At 42.9% G+C, this 17,934-nt stretch overlaps 1 protein-coding gene across 1 annotated transcript; it reads left to right on the top strand.

Moving 5' to 3' along the window:
• Positions 1–936: 936 nt before the first annotated feature.
• LOC148132652 (dehydrogenase/reductase SDR family member 13-like) lies at positions 937–3,240 on the top strand. Its single transcript, XM_087954590.1, has 2 exons — positions 937–1,327; positions 2,339–3,240. Exons 1-2 carry the CDS (start codon positions 937–939, stop codon positions 2,629–2,631), a joined length of 684 nt encoding a protein of 227 aa, XP_087810716.1. The 3' UTR covers positions 2,632–3,240.
• Positions 3,241–17,934: the final 14,694 nt, after the last annotated feature.

Here is a 17,934-nt window from a genome sequence, read left to right as displayed (position 1 = left end):
CAAAGTCACAAAAGTATAATAAATTCCCTTTAATGCCTCCAACTTGGGCCCCAATGTCCAGTTATCATTGGCTGGAGAAAAAACTCTCACAAGAACAGTTTTTAAAGGGAAGAAATTCAGTCCAAACCCAAAGTACATCTAAATTATAAATAAAAACCAACACAAACCAGGCTGCAGCCATTAACGAGACAGGGTAGGATAAGGAATTGCAGATTTCAAAAGATAACGAAACACACACAGGTGGGAGGATGCCAGAACCCAGATAAGACTTGACAAACAAAGATAATGCACGCTTTGCTTCCAGCAAGGTTCTGTGCGCAAACACCCTTTTTATCCTGTTTACCCAGCTGCAGCTAATGAAGGGAATCAGGGCCTTTTTCTCCCCCGTAACCCATGTTGCTCCCTTATCTGTTCCTCCCTGCATGCCCTAGGATGAAGAGGGGGTGGGCCTGGGTCTTCCTCTGAATGCCCAGCTGGACTGTGACCTTCCCCCATTTCCTCCACAGCCACCGGAGCCACACTCCCACTCCCTGTCAACTGCTCGGCCTCCCCCTCAGAATCGGATTCCAACAAGGGCATGATAGCTACTAACCAAATAAAGGAACCCTTTGAGACATGTCTGTCTCGGAGTTATTGGTTGGAATGGAGGGTTGCTGGAACGCTGACAGTCTGCCAATTATGGTCATGTTGCGATGCTGAGAAAGCAAGTCACCCCTGTGACCGACATGATTTTATGAACTTTTTGTTCACTAGCGGGTGTTTTTGCTGAAAATTTCAAGTCAACACAATTTTCCCCCCCGACAAAAATGGCAGTCCTGTGACACATCGCCAAGGGGAGGCCTGTTTCCAAGCACCCATAAGGCAATCAGGTGGCCACAAGGGGGCGCCCCTGGAACTTCAGAAACTCCTGTAATTGTAATTCGCTTTTGGGAATTGATGTCTGTGGTAACTTCCAAGGATCACGAAGTGTCGCGTCGTAAGCCAAGGACTACATATAATCTTATTTTTCTGGCAGGGGTGATTAAAGCTGGCCAAACCATTGATGACTTTAACCAGGCCTTCCAGGTCAACCACTTGGGCCACTTCCTGCTGACCCACCTGCTGCTAAACCGGCTGAAGGGCTGCGCCCCGAGCCGGATCGTAATTGTGACCTCGACTTTGCATTTCTTTGGGAAGATCGACTTTCGGACCATCTACAAGCCGGTGGAAAGGATGTGGCAGACAGTAAGGTCGTACTCCAACAGCAAACTAGCCAACATTGTCCACGTGCGAGAGTTGGCCAAGCGGCTGGAAGGAACCAACGTTACCTGCTACGCGGTTCATCCAGGTGAGTGGAAGTCTGGCTCCAAGGCCCCCCAGATGGAGCCCCCCACCCCCAGGTCCGTCTGGGGCTGCTCCAGGCATTTCTCTCTCTGCAGAGCCAGAGGTGGTGTTCAGCCGGTTGTGACCGGTTCTATAGAACCGGTCGAGGAAATTTGGAGTAGTTTGGAGAACCGGCAAATACTACCTCTGACTGGAGGTTTTGTAGTATCCTTCCCCTGCCACACCCACCAAGCCACGCCCACAGAACCGGTAGTAAAACAATTTGCATCCCACCAGTGCACTCCAGGAGTTTCCTCCATCGAGCTCAGCTGTGGAGGGAGACGTCTCCCACACTCCCGCGTCCAGAATCCTAGAATCTTAGGGGAGAAGGGTCCTTGGAGGTCTTCTAGTCCAACCCCCTGCCTAAGGCAGAGATTAGGCTTTCCCAAAACTCTTGCTCCTCTTTGTCCCCCTCCTTCTGCCTTTTCTGTTCTTCCCACCCTTCCTCCTCCATTTGCTCCTCCTGCTCCTCCTTTTACTCCTCCTGCTCCTCCTTTTATTCCTTCTCTTTCTCCTCCCCCCCTCCTCTTCCTCCCCCTTCTCCTCCCCTTCCTCCTCTCCCTCCTCTCCACAAACCCCACTCCCTTCTAGCACTGATGGCATAACCTAGCTGGGTGATGAAGCTTCAACACTTCCACACTTCAATCCTGAGCTGCCGATATTCTGTAAGAACATTATTCTTTAAAGTTATTTATTTGAATGTATCAGCCACCCCACTGCAACGGATTCGTGCATCTGAAGCAGCTCACCTATACACATCCGTACACACACATACAAGCACAATCACACATACCCCATTGGCACTCAACGTCAGCTATTGGTCTTCTGAGAAATTTTCTCTGTTGCCCAAATGGCCAACGATTCCAGGGAAAGAGGTGCTGTGCAAAGGGTTCATATGGGATCTCCCCCCCCCCCCCAAAAAAAATATCTGGACAATCTTCCCTCCCCACATTACTCTCACACCCTTTGTTTTCAGGACTGGTTCAAACAGAAATTGCTCGCTCCCATCCCCGTTGGGTAGTTTGGCTGCTTTGGACCATTAAACCATTCCTCCGAGATTGGAAAACTGGCGCCCAGACCATCATCTACTGCGCCACCGAGGAGGGCATCGAGAGGCAGAGCGGGCGGTATTTCGTGGACTGCCGGCCAAAGGTGCCCTGGCCACAAGCCCGTGATGACCAGGTGGCCGAGAGCCTCTGGGAATTCAATGAGATGCTGCTGGGAGTGACCACTTCAGACAGAACAATGCAGAAGCGGCATTTGGGGTAACCGAAAGTGGACGCCTGATTATAGATAATCTCCGATTTAAAACCATCTATCTAGTGGACATTCGAAGCTATAACACCACTGGGGAAAAAGGGAGTTATGGCTTTTTCACTTACAGCGGTCACAACGATCCCGATTTGGGCACCTGGCAACCCCCATGTATTTGTGATGGTTGCAGCATCCTGGGATCACAGAATCGCCATCTGTGACCTTCCCAAACAGGCTTCCTACAAGGCAGAGGCAACGGGGGAGGGAGCCAGATTCACTTCACGACTGAATGATTCGCTTAGCAACTGAAGTTGTTCGCGTAACAACCCTGGTGAAAAGATTGCAAAATGAGGCACGACTCGTTTAGCAGCCGTCTTGCTTAGGAACTGAAATTCTGGCCCCCGTTGTGGTTGCAATATGAGGACGTCCTGTAAAGTGGGAGATAAAACGGCAGGCAATCCAAACTCCCCTTCCCAGGCGTTTTTTTGGCACAGCTGAGACCAGTATTTAATTCCCAAGAAAGTGAAAAACTGGAAATCATCATGGGATTATTGTTGCATTGCTGCCCATTGTTGCATTTTAAGCCAGGAAGCCATATTGATTTAAGTAAACCGCATCCACCAAGTTTGCTGGTCTCTCTTTTCTCCGCCCGGGTCTTCCTTTCTGGGCTTCAAAAGAACTTCTCCTTCCCATCGCTGGCAGCTATCAGGAGAAGGGAGGAGTTGCTGGTATAACATCTTCCCTGCCTGACCTGCTGGAGGCCACTGGGGGCTGGGGGTGGAGCTCCTCAGCCTTATGGTTCTGGAGAACTTCGACGTGACATCCCTGGGCATTGTGTTCTGACCTCGGCTTCCTTAGAAAGCATAAAACACACAACCTTAGTTCCGGCAAAACCTCTTTTATTTGGATTACGTTCATTCGCAGCCTGCAAGGCTTCACAAACAGTCTTTCAGGGGAATGTTGATAAACTCCCACCTTATCGCACTTGGAATACAGCCAGAGAAGGGCAAGGCCAAGATCGACACAGTGACAAACAGAACTTTTCAAAGCTTAAATCGACCAGACGAACTCATTGCTTCCTGCAAAAGCTCACGTCCTGTCTCCTCCTCTTTTATGTCCTATGGGAGGGGCCAATCGTCTCCAAGGTTTGGCCTTACTCCTGAGTTGACCCTGCTTTCTCAATTGTCTTCTGATAGCCCTGCACATGCACAGGCTGGGAACCGGTTCCAGACGCTCCCCTGCCTCACTGCTGTCTGAGTCTGAAGGCAGCTGATGACCGCCAGCCTGCCCTGGCCCCTTCTCTGCCTCTGATGCAGTAGGCCTCGTCTGAGCCTTCCTCAGCCTCCAGGACTGGCCCAGGTTCCTTCCCAACCTCCTCGCTACTGTCCGACTCTGCTGCCAACTGTCAACCGCCAGTGGGCCGCAATAGGTGCAGCCTCGGAAGCAGCCCAGGAGTTCTTGGCCTCCGTGGCAGCCATGAGCCTGTCCCAGATCGTCTCGGTCCCGACTTGGGACAGTGGTCACACACCAGATATGATTTTCTTGTCAGAGCAATGATCTGGTGGGCCCATCTAACATCACCCCCCTTGTCATAATCAGACCATGCCTGGTTCCCCTGATATTATGCCGCCCCTGTCTACATTGGCAGATTTCAGGGCAGACTTGAAATGGTTTATATAAGATGCCATGAGCCAACAGGATAAATCCATAGTGGTGCTGACAAAGGTACCACATTCAGATTTTCCTTTCAGTCCTTTTCCTTAACTTCCTTTTGCTCCTCAGTAGAAAATGAGCATTCCTACCAATCCAACAGGTGAACACTTTTCAGCCTTGATAAGGTATTTAAAATTTAATAGCTGGAGTAGCAAAAGGTTGGACAATGAGTAAGAACACAGAGTTGTAACTAAAGAGAGAGCTGGCCACTGCGTGAGGCAACCTGAGCTGTGATTGGTTGCTGTGAGTGAAAAGGGGGAATTCCCTGGTTTCCCGCCTCCCCCGTGTGCTCTGTGCTTCTCTATTTTACCTCAGGACGTCCCTGCTGTATTGATTTACATGGTTATGCTCTTGTTCGCTTTACTGTAAATATACAGTACTTATTTATATAAAACTGGTCCTTGTCGGTCTTTCTGACTCCATTTGGACACCAGTTGTGCAATTCCCTGACAGATTCTGGGCCAAGTCGCCCTGAAGAGCCAGTAGTATTTTTCTGAGGTAAAAGTTTCTTCGTGAACCTGTGGGAACTTGAAGACAACTGACCTGTGAAGACTGCAAGATGCTCTCTGTCACAGGAGGAGGATTTCCTGTGGCTCATCTTAGTGAAACAAACTTATTTCTCATGGAGCGATGGAGATATTTCTTCAGAGGGAGGATTTGTGGACAGTTTTAAGCAATCCTCCGGCAGATCAATAAGGAAGGTCAAAGACAAAATGAAAAATCACTAGCCAGCATAATTTTGTGCTTGGAAGATAGTCAAGTAATACAAGTAGTCCTCGATGTACGACCACAATTGATCCGCAAATTTATGTTGTTATGTGAGACATTGGTGAAGTGCATTTTGCCCCATTTTACAACCTTTCTTGGCACCGTTGTTAAGTGAATCACTTCAGTTGATAAGTTAGTAACCCATTTGCTAAATGAATCTGGTTTGCTTGTCAGAAGGTCGCAAAAGGGGATCTTGGGACACAGCAAGGTTTATAAATACGAGTCGGTTGCCAAGCAACTAAATTTTAATCACATGTTGTTGGGGGAGCTGCAAAGGTCGTAACTGAAAAATGGGCACAAGTGACATTTTTCAGTGTCATTGTAACTTTGAACAGTCACTAAATGGACTGTTGTAAGTCGAGAACTACCTGTACATGTGCATGGGCTTACATCTGCCAGCTGGCTGGCCTTACACAGAATATATATAAGGGAAACTGCAAGCAGCAAAGTTACTCTCACTGGAAAATGTTATACAGCTGTGATGGCGAAGCTATGCCAGGCATGACAGAAGTGGCACGCAGAGCCATCTCTCCAGGCCTGCCAGCCGTCGCCTGTTGCTCTTCCGGGTTAATAATGGTGAATGATCCCTCTAGATCAGAGGTGTCAAACTCAAGGCCCACAGGCTGGATCCGGCCCACGGGGTGCTTAGATCTGGCCCACGGGGCCGCCCTGGAAACAGCGAAGTTCCTCTACCAGCAAAAACCGAGCTCGTGAGGGCTGCGCACGGCCTCCTGAGCTCCGTTTTCACTGCCAGACAGTTGCAGGAGGTCGTCCAAGCTGAAAACAGAGCTCAGGAGCCCATTTCCACTGACGGAGCGCTTGGGCTGCCACAAGTGACGTCAAGATGCCCACGCCCACACTGGCCACGCTCACCCCGGCCCATGGAAACCTTGCATTATTAGAATGTCAGCTCATCAAATATTTCTAGGGTCTCTTTAGAGTTGCCAAGAGAAAGGGAGGGGGGAGCAGTGCGGCAGCTTGCAAAACCAAAAGTGCCTTCCATAAATGTTTTTTCAAAGATAGTAACTAGGTGACCGAAGTTTCTGCCTTGCAAAATTCTAACTGGAAAGCATGATTGATGACTCTGGGCTATGGATGTGTCCCATTGGAGAATGTGAATCACGATACACCCAGGGAGTGGGGGGTGGGGTAAAACCAGGGTCAAGGTGACAACGAATGACATGCCTCAGAGTCGGCTACACCCAGGCAGTGCCGGCATGTTAACTCCCAATAAATCCTTTTTAAGTTTTGGAAGTTTGGCTCGAGACTCGTGATTTAAACGGGGTGAAGTGCTGGAATCCTAACCTAGAATTTATGAAAGGCCGAAGGAAGGATTTGTTCAGAAGGGCTGAGCTACATTTCTCTCTCTGTCTGGCGCCTTCCAGCCCATCCTGGGCACGGAGGATCCTGGCTGCCAGAACACACCGGTTGTCGTGGCCTGAAACAAGGGCGGGATTGTTCCTGTGCCATCCAAGGCTCTGGAATTTCAGAAAAACACCCCTTTAATGCGGCCCTCAGTGAAACCAAGTTGGACACCCCTGCTCTAGATACTGGCTTTGTTATTTATTAAAAAGCAAAAGAGAAGTGTTTCAACAACTTAAACAGGGGGTAATATTTGTAGAGAGGAGGTATAATCCAAGTTGGTGTCAGCTGCAAACAGACAGAGAGTCCAGGTCTAACATGTTCCAGCAGTGAGCGAGAAAGAAACGCACATAACCCATAGAAAAACGAACCGCTACACTCCGGCAGAGAATGGAGTTTCTGAACGCAGAAATTGTGTGTTTACAAACTATGAAAGATATATTACTACCGATAGCTGATGCGGGAATTATCGTCATTGTCTTTTCATGACCCCATAATCCCTTGCTGGGTGGAGTCTGGCCAACTGAATGGAGCTAGCAGAGTGGCCGGATGCTCTTCCTGTTGCCAATGCAGAGTTTTGTTCCGAGGATGTATTCTCAAGTGTGCCCAGAGAGAAATATCTAGGATCGAACTCACAGCCTCCTGATTGTGAGGCAAGACCTCAACCTCTAGGCCAGGGGTCACCAAATTTTTGGATCTCAGGGACCACCAAACTCATAATTTTAAATCGCAGGGACCACTAATATGAATTTTGACTGACGGTGGCTTACAGACGTTGGAGAGAGAGAGAGAGAGAGAGAGAGAGAGAGAGAGAGAGAGAGACGCAGTGATTCCCAGTCGATTGCAAGAAGCGGCTTGAGACGTTCCCAGGCAACATCTGTCCCTTGCAGGTGTGAAAGATGCCCAGGTCTCTGGACAACTGCATAACTGGATAGAAGCATTCCTGTCAAAGAGACAACAAATGGTCAAAATTGGGAGCATCCTATCAAATTCTGTACCTGTCAACAGTGGTGTCCCCAAGGCAGTGTTGTAGGACCAACTCTCTTCATACTCTACATAAATGACCTCTGTGATCATATTAAGAGCAACTGCGTTCTTTTTCGCTGATGATGTAAAGCTGTTCAATACCACAGACAATAGTGCTACCCTTCAAAAAGACCTCGACTATGGATCAGAATGGTCAAACAAATGGCAACTGTTAGGGATAACATTGTTTTACCCTAACTGTTTTGGGTAAAGATAATAAAATGATGAATCATGGTTTGTCAGATAAAGTGTATGTGACTTTAAGCTAAAGGAATGTAATTAAGGGTGCAGCTGTAAAAGTACTATATAAGCAGCAAGGCACTCTCTGGCTTTTACTGGCTGGCTTATTGAAGACTGCATTCTTGCTGGATCGGGGAGGAGAAGAAGTGTTGGATTACTTTGAAGATATTTCTCAACGAGAGAAGATAAGTTTTGAACAGATTTATTATATGTGTACTGATACTGGCTATTCGACCACGGACTTTGCAATTAGAGTATCCTCGACAAGACTTGACTGAATTTGGTATATGACTAATGGACTGTTTATAATGACTATGCTATAATTCTTAAATGGAATAAATTATATTTTTGATAGCACAAGCGTATCTGTATTTTTACTGCGTGTTAACTAGAAAACTTATCTCACACATTTACCTGTCTTCCTATCTGACTTCGCTGCACATTCTGTTTAGTTTGTTTTCCTTAACACCGTTGGGGAATCCAGGCTTAACACTGGTTATGGGCCCAGAGAGACTGCAAAGTCAGTTTAACTAGGATAATAACAGGTTTATGTAAAAGTGAGATTTTGTGTTGTTACACATTACAGTAAACAGACAGCTGTGTTTTATCAATTATAGTTTTATATCCATATAGTGAAACATGGCACAAGTCAGTCTACAAAGTTTGTCCCTTATATCACTTTTTCCTTGGGTTTTTCCTTTGGTCCAAAAAACCTTTTTGTTTTTGACTGTTTGTTTCTGTTTTTTTATAAAAATTTTTTTTTTTTTTTAAAAATTTTATGTCGTTTTTTTCTGTTGGTTTTCCGCTTTTGGCATTGGGTTTTTTTTTTTTGGTTTTTCTTATTTTTTTTTTTTTCTTCTGTTGTTTTTTTTGTGGGGTTCCTGTTTTTTGGTTAAACCAAAATTGGGTTGGTTTTGTTGTTAGTGGGTTTTTTAAGAAAAAATTTAAAATAAAATATTTTATGTTGGCGTGTACCGGGATGGCCTTTTAGGTTTTTTGGGGGTTTTGTTACTTTCTTTGTGTTTGCGTATTTCTTTTTTTTTGGTTTCCCCTCTCTTTAACCCCTTTTTGTTTTTACTTTTTTTTTTTTCTTTTTTTTGGTTTGGGTATTTGTGTTAGTTTCTTATTTTGTATGGGTTTTTTTTTTCTGTTGGCTTTTTTTTTTTTTTAGTTTAAATTTGGTTATTGTTTATTAATTCTTTTTTTTTTTTTTTTTCCTGGTGCTTTTAATTTTTTTTGTTGGAACCCTTTGTTGTCTTTTTTTCTTTTTTTGGTTTTTTGGAATGGTTGTTTGGTTTTCCCGTGTGTGTTTCGTCTGGTTTTTTTGGTTTTTTTATTTTGTCTTTTTTCCTCTTTTTTTACTTTATAACTTTCTTTAACCTTTTTTGAATATTTTTTTTCCCTGTTTTTTGTGGATTAAATTTTTTTTTTTTTTTTTTTCCGTTGGTTTTCCTATCTTTTTGGTTTTTTTTTTTTTTTGTTTTTTGTTTGCTTTACACTCTCCTCTTTTGGTTATTTTTTGGATGGGTTTTTTTTGTTTTTCTTTTTTTTTTTTCCTCTTGTTTTGTTTTTTTTTTGTTTTTTTGAACCTTTTTTTTTGTTTTTTTGGAATATCCTTTTTTCTCGTGTTAATTTATCTTTTCTTTCCCTATTTTTTTTTTTTTCCTTCACCCCTTGAGTAAACCTTATCTTTTTTTTTTTTTGGAAAAAATAAAAGCTTGTTCTTTTTTTCCTTTTTTTTTGTCTATTAACCCTTTGGTGTGTGTTTGTGGGTGTGGGGTATGGGGGTGTGGGTGTTTTTGTTTTTGTTGGTTTTTTTTGTAAATTTTTTTCGGTTCTCCTCGTGGTTTCTTGGCCGCTCCCACCCAGCCCTCTCCCCTACCGGGTTCCCCCCCCCTTTTTGTCTTCTTTTTTTTTTTTTTTTTTCTCTTTTTTTTCTCTCTACTCCCTGGTTTTGGCCTGCCCCCTTCTCCGGTTTCGTTTGTGGGTTGGACTTTTTTCTTTTTTTTTTCTCGGGATCTCCTCCTCCCTCCTTCCCCCCCCCCCTCTCCCCCCCTCCCCCCCCCCCCCTCCCCTCCCCCCCGGTTGGGCTGTTCCTCTTCCTATTTTTTTCTGTGGTTTCCGGTTGGGTCTTTGTGGTCCTCCTTTCCCGGCCTGTTTTTTTTGGCCCTTTTTTTTGTTTTTTGGTCTTTTGGGTTTTTTTTTTTTTTCGCTTTGTGGGTTTTTTCTTTTTTTCTTCCTTTTTTTTTTTTTTTTTCTCTCTTTCTTTTTTGCTTTTTTTTTTTTTTTGCCTTTTTTTTGCTTTTTCTTTTCTTTTTTTTTTCTTTTTTGTTTTTTAATTGTAATTCACTACTTTTTTTGGTTTTTTTTGCTTTCCTTTCTTTTCTCTTCTTTTTTTGGTTACCCCCAACTTTGTGGCCTTTTTTGTTACTTTCTTGTTCTTTCAACTTTGTTTTATTGGCTGTTTCGCTTCTTCCTTTTGGGGTTTTTTTTTTCTTTGGGCGCTCCCCCTCTTCCTTCTTTTTTGTTTGCTCCTTTTTTCTTTTTTTCTTTTGGTTGGCTTGTTTTTTGTTTTAATGTTTTTTTTTAAATTTTTTTTTTTTTTTTTTTTTTCTTGGTTGTGTTTAAAGGTGGAAAAGCCAGCAAAATTTTAATTTTTTTTTGTTTTTTTAATTTTTTTGTTATTTATCTCTTTTTTTATTTTTTCTCTTTTTTTTTTTTTTTTTTGGTTTTTTTTTTTTTTTTTTTTTTTTTTTTTTCTTTTTTTTTTTTTTTTTTTTAAATTTTGTTTGGTTGGGTTTTTTTTTGTTTTTTATTTTTTTTTTTGTTTTTGTTTTTTTTAAATTTTTATATGGCTATGGAGCTTTGTAAGCCGGCTCATTCAATGAGTCAGGAGTTTAGCAACACTGATGAACAAAGCCCGGAGTTTGATATGGTGGATTGACATTTGAAATGAGACACAGGGAACTGTCTCTGAGAAATGCCAACCCTGAGAGAACTCAGGTAGCAGTATTTATTGAGAAAAACACAAGCAAAAAATACAGTCTGCATATTCAGAAAACAATGACCTCAACAGGAGATTACTTCACCAGCATGAGAACATACAATCTTGGAAAGTCCCAGATGTTACCTTGCTAGGATGAGATCATACAGCCACGATGAAAGTCTCATGGGAAAGTCTGAAAAGTCCCATGAGAAAGCACAACTGTGTACCTTGAACTTTTACCTATTTTCCTGTTCCTTCTAAACTTGCAGAATCAAAACAGGATGAGACACTCATAAGCAAAGGTACTCCTACCCCCACCAAGAATGCCCACATCTCCCTAGACTTACTGCTAGTATTCAAAGGCCTTACAGAAAATGATAAAATGATCAATAAATTATATTACCACATTCCCTCCTTTTTTATTTATTCAAAGATAGGGGGTGTTTTAGTGGTATAGTACACAGTTCCCTCACGATCTGATCCCACACGCCGGAAGACTGAAGTACACATTTGTAATAGATTAGGAATACATTGAATAAAACAACATAATAAGATACATATAGCAATAATAATAACAACCCCTTGCAATAAGGAGCGAAACCATGATCCATCAGGAAGCCAGGACCACAGACTGTCCCAGAATGATGCATTAAACCCATCGGCTCCAGATTGATGCTGAGCAATACGATCTTCCATGTCCTGAACAGTCTTTGTAATGTTTGGCTCATAATTATGTATAAAAACACAACAATGTGAATGAATTAAAGCACAAACTCCTCCTTGGGCAGCTAACATAATATCTAAAGCATATCGATTTTGCAAAAGTAACTTTACGAATTTCAGACATTTCTACATTAATCATCTTGATATTCTTTATAGTATCATTAAACATAGCAACAGTAAAATTATTTAAAATATGAATATAATAATATCTCTTTGCCTCCGTATCGAAGTTCGTGGAGGCATAAGACGAATGGAAAGAGAGTCTGTATAATGTAACTTAGGCAACTCCAATTGACACTGATATTGTCCATAGTCTGAAACAGAAACATTAAACAGGATCAGAGTTGTTGCACAGGCTGAAGATATAATATCCTTATCAGGTCCCGAGTAAAGAATGTCTTGATCCTTATGCCAGGACCAATATGCTGGAAAAACCAAAGGATACCGCTGTTTGCAGATTAATTTAGTCCGGTTCCCCAAAGAAACCTGCTGCATACAAGTTGGTAATCTCAGATAAGCAGTCATCTTTTCCCAGTCTTCACAGCGCCGCGTCCGAGCCATCGGCATCAAGAGAATCAGGAACCACAGGTACACCATCTTGCTCCTCTGAAACTTCCTTCACAGGTGTCCTGCGAATGATCAGGTCGAACGCACCGACCAGGAACCCAACGAATTTGACCAAGATGTTCAACTGCTGCATAACCACGTCCCCACGTTATCAGCTCAGCAGGAACCCATGCTGGATCCGGAAGAAACCGCACCAACACCCGAGGTCTCACCGCATCTGTAGAAGGAGAAGAAAAATGCCTGCTGGCCGCTGCTGCAGGGGGTTACCAGACAAATTTAAAAAATTTAAAGTATATAAAGCTAGATTTAATTGATCTTGAATCGCCGGAAGCCCCAAGAGCTTCCCTCCTTTTTTATTTAATTTAGTTAACATGGTCTTGAGCGTGGCATGTGAGCAACAAAACATACATTCACACGCTGCTCCAAACATCCTTGTAACAGCAAAAGCAATCTTAAAATATCAGGTGATATTCCAGGAGACAAATAAAAACCTGCTACAAAGGGTAACAAATTATACACATACAATGAATCCACTATTAAATTAAAATCCTGATTGTGGAAATTTTGAAAAGCCAAAACTACAGCAGCAAGTTCTGCCTGCTGGGCAGACTTCTGCTCTGATGTCACTTTTGTATGCCAAATTCCAGATTTATCTTTCCAAACACAAGCACCAAAAACTTTCTCTCCATCAGTAAAAACTGTAGGAGCATCTGATATGCCCAATGGTATCCTTTCTTACATTTTGGGCACACTGATTTAGGACGAACACCCTGTCCCATTGATCTCTTATTCTGCTGACTTTGACCTCCTCCAGGAGCCCGACATTGCGCTTTAAAATGTCCAGGCTTCCCACAATTGAAACAATTCCCCTTCTGAGCATGTCCTGTTTGTAAAGCCAGAGCTAAAGTTTCCATGTTAAAAGACTGACTCCCAACCTTCCTACATGCATTAATCAAATCTGCGATTTCTCGCTCTCCACTTGCTACAAGTGGATTTAAAATCTTTTGCAATCTGTGTTAGCTTGTTCTACTGCTAACTTAAAAAGCAACTCTTTCTGGGCGAATTGATTATCAATTTGTCTTTCAATAGCCAATTTCAGTCTGCTAATGAAATTTTCATAGGGTTCATTGTTCCCTTGTTTGATGTTAGTAAAGGTCTTCTCACCACCTTCGCCGTCAGGGAGAGCCCCTATGGCTTGAAAAATTAATTGTGGGAGAAGAACGAACCCCTCCTCAGGTATACCATCTCTCTGTTGTTCCACTGTTGAAAAATTACCAGCTCCGTAAAGCTGATCTGGGGTAACATTTGCTGTTCCCCTCTGGACTGCCAGCTGTCTCCATTTCTGATCTAACACCAAATATTGAGCTGGAGTTAAAATCATATTTAACAGAGCTTTCCAGTCAGCTGGAATCATTTTATTTCCATAACCAACTGCTTCTAACAATGCCTGAGTATATGGCGATCTAACACCATATTCTTTTGCTGCTTGCTTAACTTCCCTCAAAATCCTGAGAGGTAAAGGCTTCCACTCCCGCTCATGGATTCAACGCAGCATCCATGACAATTTCTACTGGATTAAGTTGAACTTCTACTCCAAACTCCACCAAATCATCTCCTGATAATTCCCCTCTATTCTTTGCTTCTTGAATAGCTGCAGTAACTGCATCCACCTGAACCCTTAAAGGTAAACTCTTATCCTCTGACAAAGTATTTCTAGTGCCGGACAGTCCCCCAGATTTATCTGGAGGTGCCGTCGGCGGCAACAAACGTACCGCATGGTAAAGCGGCAAACCTTCTTCGGGGGTGCTAGGAGCGGTTGTTCATAAGTAGCTAACGCATCCATAATGACCCTCCAGGTTAACAAAATTGAAGAAGGGGCACGAGGTTCCTCGTGCAAAAATTTCCCTATCTTTTTCCAGGACTCTACTTTAATACTACCTCCCTCTGGATATGACTTAATATTTTTCCAAACATACTGTAGTAAGTCCTCAATTTCTTTCTTTCCTACAGCACAACCCCTACTGCCAATTCCAAATCCAAAACTATTCCCAATGATCCCTCTCAATTCCCTGATGTGCTCTTTCTGAGCCTTCGAGAGATCTCCCCCATACTCACGAAAAGAATCTATCTTCGTCCAGCGAAGAAGATGAGGGCCCAGTCGACGTCCATGACGATGAGTATAGGATGCGGGAAACGTATAGCCTTCCAAGCTATCACGTCGGGGTCACCATTTATGGTGGATTGACATTTGAAATGAGACACAGGGGAACTGTCTCTGAGAAATGCCAACCCTGAGAGAACTCAGGTAGCAGTATTTATTGAGAAAAAACACAAGCAAAAATACAGTCTGCATATTCAGAAAACAATGACCTCAACAGGAGATTACTTCACCAGCATGAGAACATACAATCTTGGAAAGTCCCAGATGTTACCTTGCTAGGATGAGATCATACAGCCACGGAAAGTCTCATGGGAAAGTCTGAAAAGTCCCATGAGAAAGCACAACTGTGTACCTTGAACTTTTACCTATTTTCCTGTTCCTTCTAAACTTGCAGAATCAAAACAGGATGAGACACTCATAAGCAAAGGTACTCCTACCCCCACCAAGAATGCCCACATCTCCCTAGACTTACTGCTAGTATTCAAAGGCCTTACAGAAAATGATAAAATGATCAATAAATTATATTACCACAGTTTGATAAGGTGATTTATCAATCTTTAATAGGTAGTTTGTCTTATATTAGTAATTGGTCTAGACCAGATATATCGTACTGTGTGAATCAGTTGGCTAGATTCAATTCTGCACCATGTGAAAGACACTGGATTGCAGCTAAGAGGATATTAAGATATCTTAAAAGACAATGAATTATTCATTGTATTTAGAACCAAAGGGTGATTTAATTCTGAGTGCTTATGCAGATGCTAGCTTTGCATCAGAAAGAGACACTAGAAAGTCGACTTCAGGAACAGCCATAATGCTGGGTAAGACATTAATAGGCTGGAAGTCAATAAGACAACAGCATATAAGTTTGTCTACTATGGAGGCAGAATTCTCCTGTTTATCTCTGTTATGTACAGAATTAATAATGTATAAACAAATGTTAATTGATATAGGTATAACTGTGGATTATCCTATAATTATACATGAAGATAATCAGGCAGCAATTCAAATGGCCACAAATATTGCAGTAAAAACAAGGAGCAAGCATACAGATCTAAGATACCTAAACGTGAGACAATCTGTAAGAAGTAAGATGATTCAGCTAGAGTACTGTATGTCGGAGGACAATTTAGCTGATAATTTTACTAAAGCCCAAGGTGCCAATAAGCACCAGGAGAGTTGTGAAAATTATGGGGTTAGATTGTAAGGTATTATATATTTATTTCACCCAAAAGGGAGTATGTTAGGTATAACATTGATACCAAATATGGTTTGGGTGAATAAATATATAAAACTTAGATATCATGGTTTAAGTGCTTATCACTTTAAGCACAATGCTGCAGGCAAGTAGCCGATTAAGGGTGCGGTTAGAAGTTACAATATAAGGAAGCATTAGAAGCTGGAAAGCTTACTGTGTGTTACTGCGACTAACTGTGTCTTACTGTGATTAACTGTGAGTACTGACTGTAACTGTGCCTGTGACTGAGATGATCCTGTCTGCTACTGTTTGCTGATTTACTGCTGAATTCAACTATTCTACTGTTTGAGCGTCTTGCTGAATATCCAGCGTTTGTTCCTCTGGAGAGAGGCACCGGAGGAGGAGAAGATATCTTTATCAGCTGATAAAGATATTGTAAGGACTCTTAACTTGGACTGTAATAGTGAGTCTTACTGGATGGAAATATAGTGAATGACTATTGGACTGAATGACAATGCTTTAAACTCTAAATGGATTAAAAACTATTTAAACTACAAACAGTGTTTGTGTTCAGTGTGTGTATACTCTGGGGCCCTTCCTGGCTTGACTACTGCTGCAATACTCTTCTAGGGGTTAATCCCCAAACACTAACAAGCACAATGCAAGCTCTATCTCTTTTCAGCTAGGCGTGCAACTTCATAACGGGTATTGAAAAGACACAGGGCTGCGTCTCGCAATAGTGCAGCGTTTATTTTGGTCATGCCTCCCCAAGGTTCACCATTTCCTTCTTCCCTCCAGAGGACAACGATGAGTGTAGAGCCTTTATTTGTAATTGTGACCGCACAGCAGCCAAGTGCTTGCCGGAGCCCCTTACAACAACGCGAACTGGAATATCGACACCAAGACACGTTGCTAATGATATTTGAGAGGCTTCAGCGCAAGGACTGTGGCAGTTACTCACCTGCGCGTGGCAATTCTCTGGATGGGCCTCTATTATATATATATCAAAATAGAAAATTATATATGTATAATTATTAAAAAACAAAAGGAACCGTTTCCTGAACAATAAAGTGAGGTGCCGATACCGGATTAGGTTTTCTGCTCCGTTTTCTCTTATTTACAGGAGGGAAAGTCCTGTGTTGGGATATTGGAGGCCATGACTTCTCCTCAGAATCTTTTGCAAAATTGCTGCATTGTTATTTTTTTGCACGGGGGGCTGTGAGATTCAGACATGCTGTCTCTCTCTCTGTGTGTGTGTGTATGTGTGTGTGTGTATGTGTTTGTGTGTTTATGTGTGCAAGAGAGAGAGGGAGAGGGAGAGGAGGAGAGAGGGGAGAGAAGGAGGGAGGGAGAGAGAGAGGAGAAAGAGAGGGGAGAAAGAGAGGGAGGGAGAGGGGGAAGAGAAAGAGAAAGAGAGAGTTAGGGAGAGAGAGAGAGAAGGAGAGAAAAACAGTGGGAGGAGAAAGAGGGAGAGGAGGTGAAGAGAAAGAGAGGGGAGGGAGAGGGAGAGAAAGAAAAGAGGGAGGGGGGAGAGAAAGACAGAGGAGGGAAAGGGGGAGGGAGGGAGGGAGAGAAAGGGGAGGAGGGAGGAAGGGAGAGAAGACAGAGAAGGAGGGAAAGGGGAGGGAGGGAGGGAGGGAGGGAGAGAAAGAGAGAGAAGGAGGGGAAGGGGAGGGAGGGAGGGAGAGAGAGAAAGAGAGAGAAGGAGGGAAAAGGGGAGGGAGGGAGGGAGAGAAAGAGAGAGAAGGAGGGAGGGAGAGAACAGGGAATACAGATGCTCCTTCACCCAACCAACTTCTCCCTTCAAAAGCTCAAAAATTTAGCTCCCTCGCTAGCTCCAGGCACTAGGATCTCCATGTAGTCCTCAACTTAGTGAACTTTCAAAGTTACAACAGCACGGAAAAAAGGGACTTACAACCATTTTTCAGACTTCCGACTATTGCAGCCTCGCTACGTGATTTATGTTTGGGTGCTTGGCAAGGGACTCACCCTTACGACGGTTGCAGCGTCCCTGGGTCGCACCTTTTGCGACCTTCTGAGAAGCCAGATTCACTTAACAACAGTGTGACCTGCTTCACAACAGTGGCATCCCAAAAAAAGCTAATAAACTGAGGCCAACTGGGTGGTGAACTAAACCGGAGCAACACCACGCATTGAATTCTGGGAGTTGAAGTCCAGAGGTCTTGAAATCTCCATGTTTGGTTGCCTCTCCTTTAGATGTTGGTGACCCGAAGAGAAGAGAAGATACCAGAGAGAATAGAGGATAGAATAGAATAGAATAGAATAGAATAGAATAGAATAGAATAGAATAGAATAGAATAGAGAATACAGAATACAGAATACAGAATAGAGAAGAGAAGAGAAAATAGAATAGAGAATGGAGAATGGTGAATAGAGAGTACAGAATAGAGAAGAAAATAGAGAGAAGAGAGAAGAGAAGAGAGAAGAGAAGAAAAAGGAGAGAGAATACAAGAGAGAATACAAGAGAGAATAGAATAGAATAGAATAGAATAGAATAGAATAGAATAGAATAGAATAGAATAGAATAGAATAGAATAGAATAGCATTCTTTAT

Source organism: Notechis scutatus, chromosome 1 (assembly GCF_049901735.1).
Source record: "Notechis scutatus isolate UNSWTSFEM ecotype Mainland chromosome 1, rNotScu1.2, whole genome shotgun sequence".
In the NCBI taxonomy this organism is placed as follows: Eukaryota; Metazoa; Chordata; class Lepidosauria; order Squamata; family Elapidae; genus Notechis; species Notechis scutatus.
This window is presented reverse-complemented; position numbering and strand designations above follow the sequence as displayed.

Bases quoted from the DNA above. Each gene is read 5' to 3' on its own strand.
- LOC148132652 (XM_087954590.1), top strand. From the start codon at position 937: ATGTCTGTGGTAACTTCCAAGGATCACGAAGTGTCGCGTCGTAAGCCA. The intron at 1,328-2,338 runs GTGAGTGGAAGT...CTTTGTTTTCAG, and splicing joins CTGCTACGCGGTTCATCCAG to GACTGGTTCAAACAGAAATT.